Source organism: Octopus bimaculoides, chromosome 1 (genome assembly GCF_001194135.2).
Source record: "Octopus bimaculoides isolate UCB-OBI-ISO-001 chromosome 1, ASM119413v2, whole genome shotgun sequence".
Taxonomy (NCBI): domain Eukaryota; kingdom Metazoa; phylum Mollusca; class Cephalopoda; order Octopoda; family Octopodidae; genus Octopus; species Octopus bimaculoides.
In genome coordinates this window covers 88,440,617-88,447,182 of record NC_068981.1, presented here as the reverse complement: position 1 = coordinate 88,447,182, position 6,566 = coordinate 88,440,617, and the positions used below count along the sequence as shown (strand labels likewise).

The 6,566-nt window shown below is 35.2% G+C and overlaps 1 protein-coding gene across 1 annotated transcript in view; it reads right to left on the bottom strand.

The window, feature by feature from the left end:
* The window catches only part of LOC106874018 (proteasome subunit beta type-5), a 14,900-nt gene extending 8,589 nt beyond the window's left edge, over positions 1 to 6,311 (bottom strand). The window contains exons 1-3 of the mRNA XM_014921576.2: positions 6,133 to 6,311; positions 2,955 to 3,099; positions 436 to 547 (exon numbers count right to left, since the gene is read on the bottom strand). Coding sequence (XP_014777062.1) covers positions 436 to 547; positions 2,955 to 3,099; positions 6,133 to 6,276 — 401 coding nt within the window. The 5' untranslated portion in view covers positions 6,277 to 6,311. The remainder of the gene's footprint in view (positions 1 to 435; positions 548 to 2,954; positions 3,100 to 6,132) is intronic.
* Positions 6,312 to 6,566: the final 255 nt, after the last annotated feature.

Here is a 6,566-nt window from a genome sequence, read left to right as displayed (position 1 = left end):
TATCTCACAGAAGTATGTACACCCCTAAAAAATTTCAGTAAAATTGCCATTACACTGATAATATCGAAGGAAATCAAATGAAATTTATAGTGAATAAAATATATTAAACATGCAAATATTATACAAATTTGGAACACAAAACGATAAACATTTTCAATGATATAAATGAAATATTAATTTTCAAACGATACAAAAATATGTACACCCTAAAGGATTATTTGCTATATTCATATTTTATGCCCCTTTTTTTTTACTAAATTCAGATATTGCTGATTAATTTCAATTCTAATAAATTATTTCCCCTGGTAGTTTTGCACCGATCATTGTTATTGCATCTGCAGGAATTTTGATTTGTGTACTGTGGTGAAAATCTTCATTGTGATTAAAATGGTACCAAAAGGAGAAGATTTCAAAAAAACAAAATGAAAGCTATACCTGCACTGTCTGGCAAGGACACGTTCCCAGTAGGAACAATCAGCAGCTCCTCCGGCCATGGTACCCAATAAGTATGGGTTGATTTCTATCACTTTCTTCACAGTTTGAGAAGCTAGAGAAAACAAGAGCATTTGGTTTTACAATTAAAAATGAATATCTAAGAAATGTTAAATGAAAAAACAAAAAGGAACAAATTTTTTAGTATATCAATAAAGTGATTTTTGTTTTTTTAAAAACATGAAAAGAAAGCACATCATCATCATCACTTTAATGCCCACTTTCCTTTGCTTGCATGAGTCACATGCAATTTTGTTGAAGCAGATTTTTTTACAACCAGATGCCCTTCCTGTAACCAACACTTACCTGTTTCCAAGTCAGGTAATATTTCTTTGCAACCAAGAAGACTGAAAATAAAGGACACTATCTGCATGATGGAGATATTCATTGCCAACTACCATGCAATGTCAAGGCAGGGAGACAGTAACTCACACACACATCATTTAACAGTTGTTTTCCATACTGGCATGGGCTGAATGGTTTGACAGGAGCTGCTAAGACCAGGGGCTGAATGGTTTGACAGGAGCTGCTAAGACCAGGGGCTGCACCAGGCTCCATTGTCTGTTCTGGCATGGTTTGTACAGCTGGATGCCCTTCCTAATGCCAGCTACTTTACAGACTGCACTGAGTGCTTTTTATGTAGTACCAGTACCTTTAACATGTCACTAGCACAAGTGCTTTTTATATGGCACCAGCACTGGTATCAATTCCACCATAGTGAATGGGTCTTCTTGAGAACAGCAAGGCACCAGATATACACACACACATGACCAGCTTCTTTCAGTTTTTGTCTACCAAATCCACTCAAAAGGCTTTGGTTTGCCAGTGGCTATAGTAGAAGACATCTACCCAAAGCGCCACACTGTGGGATTGAACCCAGAACTATGTAGTTGAGAAGCAAACTTCTTACCATAAAACTACACTTGCATTGACAATATATATTTTTATTCTATGTTCAAACCTTTCTTAGTCTGATTTTGCCTTTTATTCCTCTATGGTCAATAAAATATATACAAAATTATGTACTATTATCTTTGGTGGGAACACAATGCAGGGCTTGTAATATGATCTGAAGGATCAGCCTTAGTCAAGCAGTTTTACAGCTTGCATGTAGTCACTTGAACAGGTAGTGCTGAATCATAAGTGGTGCACTGTGACAGCCTGGACATATTGTACTCTCTCCACTGGTCACTCTACTTCTATGTAGATGTAGATTCTAATGGGAGTCACAGCAGACTTTTTAGGAATGATATAGCATTAGTGTAGATGCCACATAGTAGATATTACTATCACTTAACATATTTAGTTCAAACCGCAGAAGGTGACTTTACCTATATCATTCAAACAATTCATAGAATCATCATTTTAGCGTCCGTTTTCTATGCTGGCATGGGTTAGATGGTTCAACTGTAACTGGTAAGCTGGAGAGCTGTACCAGGTTCCAGTCTGATTTTGGCTTGCTTTCTACAGCCGGATGCCCTTCCTAACACCAACCACTCTAAGAACGTAGTGGGTGCCTTTTACATATCACCATCATGGGTGTCTTGTGTCACTGGCACAGCCCACAACTATGATTTCGCTTGGCCTGACAAGTCTTCTCAAGCACAGCAAACCTCCAAAGGTCTCAGTAAGTACCAAAAATATACTGGAATTAGTGCAATTGATGATAATCATCCTCTACAAAATTAACAATGAGCCTTGTCAAAAGTGCACTATTAGTGTGTCATTACAAGATACAAATATATAAATGAGATAATTAACACTTGCTACACAAACAATTGACCTACTAATAATGGCAGCTAAATCACACTCTATAACCTAAATAATTGGATGGACTGTGTCTGGAAAAAAGATAGGATATGATTGTAACCTCTTTCAAGAAGTCTGCTCAAAGGATAAACAAATCACATACAAATACAAAAGTATAATAAAGTAAACATCTATCAAAAACATTGATTAAAGAGGGAAATTTCAACTGATGAATATTTTATGTATGCTGCTCAGTACAACATCTCTTAACTTTATCTCAATACATGCTATTGACTCACTTGAGTTATTTCCCTAAGCTCATTTAAACTGTCAAAAAAGAAGACAATCATAAATTTTTGCTATATGTAAAAGTTATTGTCAACAATTCAAAGCAACCAAAGAAGTTATATTATGTTGATGAAGTTCAAAAAGAATGAAACATGTCTATAGTTGTCCCTTTGCCTGAAAATCAGACTAAATTGATTTCGGAAAATTAATTCTTATTTTCTTGAAATTATCTCCCCTCTATTTTTTGAGTATTACTAACAATTACTTCAAATTTTTTTCCTTTTTCTCCAAGGAAAATTTCAATTAATTTTAAATATTTCAGATACATCGTTCAGAACATCACCACTTTACTTAATAGTTAAATTATTTGCCAGTCAAAAAGTGAAAAAAAAGTTTACACACGAAATACGTATTCTTCTACTAACCAATATAGGCACCAGCCGTAGCCCGGGAATCCACAGCAACAATGACACCATGTTGAAACTTGAATGCTAATGTAGTAGTTCCATGATTAAAGTGAATCTTTACTGGACTTTTTTCATCAGTAAACTGCTTCAGGTTTTCAACAGGCTAAAGAAACAGAAAATTTCAGTGAAAATAATTTAAAAGATATTGATATACTTGGGGATGATTATTTTTTTTTTCAATTTATTGGCTCTTCACTTTTAATTTATATTCATGTTATTTTTAATTTGTCTATCAAAGTTCTTTTGTCACACATTCTGTGACCTCATCAGTGACTCTCTGTCCCATGTGTCTCCTCTTGTCCTGCTTATTCCCATCAAGAATTTTGCAAAACAAATAACATCAATGTAATTTAAAAGAATCATTTTAAATATAAATTGTAAACCAAAACATTGTTTGGTTTTATTCTCATTGAACATCCATTTTTACTGTGCAATTCTGGATAGGAAGAGTTCTGCAAAAAGTTATCTACTGCATATTGTGAATTAACTGACTTTATAGCGGGATGCCTTTCCTGCTGTTAAATAAGCACAGGCATGAGATGGCATGTGGTTAATAAGTTCCCTTCACAATTACATGGACTGGGTTTGTTGATCCCACAGAATGCCACATTGAGCCAATGTCTTCTATCACAGACTTGGATAAATATAAGCCTTCTGGGTAGGCAGAGTATGCCAAATCTTCAGATGCATTGTAGCAATATTGATGGAAACATTCAGACCAGATGTCCAGTTTAAAGACTTAAAAATCTTCATCGCTTTCTTCCACCAGTCTTAGAGGTCCTGCAAAACGGTCACAGGCACTGTGCTTCTTCTTCTGACTAAGCTATTAAAAATGAAAAACTACTCATTCATTTATATCAGCAATATAGTTAACAAAAAGGAGGCATGCAGAATCATTAGCATGTTGGACAAACTTCATAGCAACATTTTTTCTAAGTTCAAATTCAGCCACGGTTGACTTCGCCTTTCATCCTTTTAGAGTTGATAGAATAAGTCCAGTTTTGCACCGGAATCGATAGTCTGCAAGTTCTCTTACCTTATAAGCAAGCTCAAGTTACTGATCAGAACTATCTCCACACAAACAGCATGCTAAAAATGTTACGAAGGTGAGTCAAAAAGTAATGCCATTTTGTTTAGGATAGGTATAATTACCAACACAGAAACATGTATCATATATTAAAATGAAGCTGGTCCTCTGCAGATCACATCCCTACTTCTCAACATAGTCACTGTTTCTCTCAATAGCAATGTTTCACCTTCGAATGAGAGTATGTATCCCTGCCCCGTAAAAATCTGTTGATTGTTCTTTGAGTCACTTCTTCACTACAGTTTTCACTTCCACATCACTGGAATAATGTTTGCTTCTCAAAACCTCTTTCAGGGGGCCGAAGAGATGATAGTCCAGTGACAAGGAAATGAAAACTGTAGTGAAGATGTGGCTCAAAGAACAGTCAACAGAATTTTACAGGGCAGGGATAAATGCTCTCATTCAAAGGTGGAACATTGCTATTGAGAGAAACGGTGACTATGTTGAGAAGTAGGGATGTGATCCACAGAGGACCAGCTTCATTTTGATGTATGATACATGTTCCTGTGTTGGTAATTATACCTGTCCTAAACAAAATGGTATTACTTTTTGACTCACCCTCGTATTTCTTCCACTCAGCCCAGATGAGCATTAAAAAATGCATACTCACAAAAAATAGCTGTAATATCAATCTTATTAGTATCAAGTTGGAATGCACACCAACAATGTAATGCAGGTATGCTCTGGTTGATTCTATTTTACCAACGCCAGCATTTATGGGGTTGTACAGAAATGGAAAGATTACATGCCTTGACTGTTCTACTGCACTCAATATTTATTCATGACTGAATGTCAGGGTGTAGAATTTTTTTTTTTAATCAAGGCAAAAGCATGATACAACTGGAAAAATAAACTGTAGGTTGCACTTAGCTATTTGACTGAGTAGCTTAGTTAAGTTAGCCAAAGGACTGCTCAATCAGACAGGATCTGGGGCTATGTAACAATGTGGCTCTGTAAACAGAAAATATCCTTGCAGATAAAGCTTCAATATTCACTATTTGCTTTACTTTCAGCACCAATCTGCCCGCAAACAGGTTGCTAAGTGTTGATACATATTCAGTCACTTGAGCTAAACAAGGCAACTAAACTCACTTGAAGTTAAATAACAAAACCTTCATCCCCCAAAATTACTTCCTTTTCAGAGCTAAAAATTATTTGAACTCTCAACATTCTACAAAGCTCAAGTGAGGCCCACAATGGGATACTACTCTCACATCTGAGACGGTGATGCTATTACATGTACATCTTAACTGCATCCAAATAAACAAAAGACATACAACACACTGGCATGGTCACCAACACACTCCAACTTCCAGAACATACGTGTGATATTGCCTGTGCCTCTTCTATACCTACAACAGCCTCTACTCCACGGAGTTATTGATCATTTACCATCCCAAAACCGACCTCTCTTGCCCGTACCTCTTCCTATCGTCACTCATATTGTCTATTCTCGCCCCACTCTCGTGCGAAGTTCCCACATTAACCAACATATCCAGTTCCTCCTTCATCAAAGTATACAGAGAATTTCCAACTAAAAGTTGTCCATGATAAACATCAACTGCATCAGTGTCACCTAACCCGGATGGTCTGCGAAAGCTATGTACGCAGTATCCTACATGAAATCATTAAAAAGATTTATTTCAATGAACAAATATTTCGTTTTTGGATTTGGTTTGCAAGATTTTTTAGGTGATTTCGTGTGTTGAAGTATATTCTGTTGTATCTGGGAGTGTGAGTGTGTTAAATTTTAAGGCACAATAAGAAAATGACTCTCCCCAGACACAACAGAATGAACAAATAGATATTTCAAAAGAGTGCTAAATAGGATTAATATATTTTTGATAAAAGCATAGTACAATCTAATCTAAACAGAATATAATTCAAACTAAAGCTATATATATATATATATATGAAATGTTAACTGTGTAGACTCAAATATATAATGTATACTATATGACAGTGTCTGTATATACATTCAGCCAACATGATGAAGCGGTTTTTCTTCTTTCAAAATGTACCCAGGTAATAATAGAAAATGAGACTTACATCAAAATTTTCAGGAATCGTAAAATGGTCTGATGAGTAAAGAACATTATTAGTCAGTGAATTCGAGCCAAATGGTCCACTAGACAATGAGAAATTATCTCTTCCGAAGTCGGTTGAGAAACCGCAAACTTCCATTAACGCCATCTTTGATCATTAAACCGGAAACGGTTAAGCAAATCAATTCGGAAGTACTTCCGTTCCGGTTTCATTCATCATCATATTTCCATCATCAGCAAAAATTATGAAATTTTGCTTATATATTCTCAGAATAAAATAAATATTCAATACATTTATTTTAATAAAATACTATCAACAAAAGTTTGCGGTTAATTCACATTTAAAAAGTATTGAAGTTTTTATAAATTGACCGATTCTAAATCACTATACAATAATACACTAATTATGTTCTACAATAAGATAGATAATATATATAT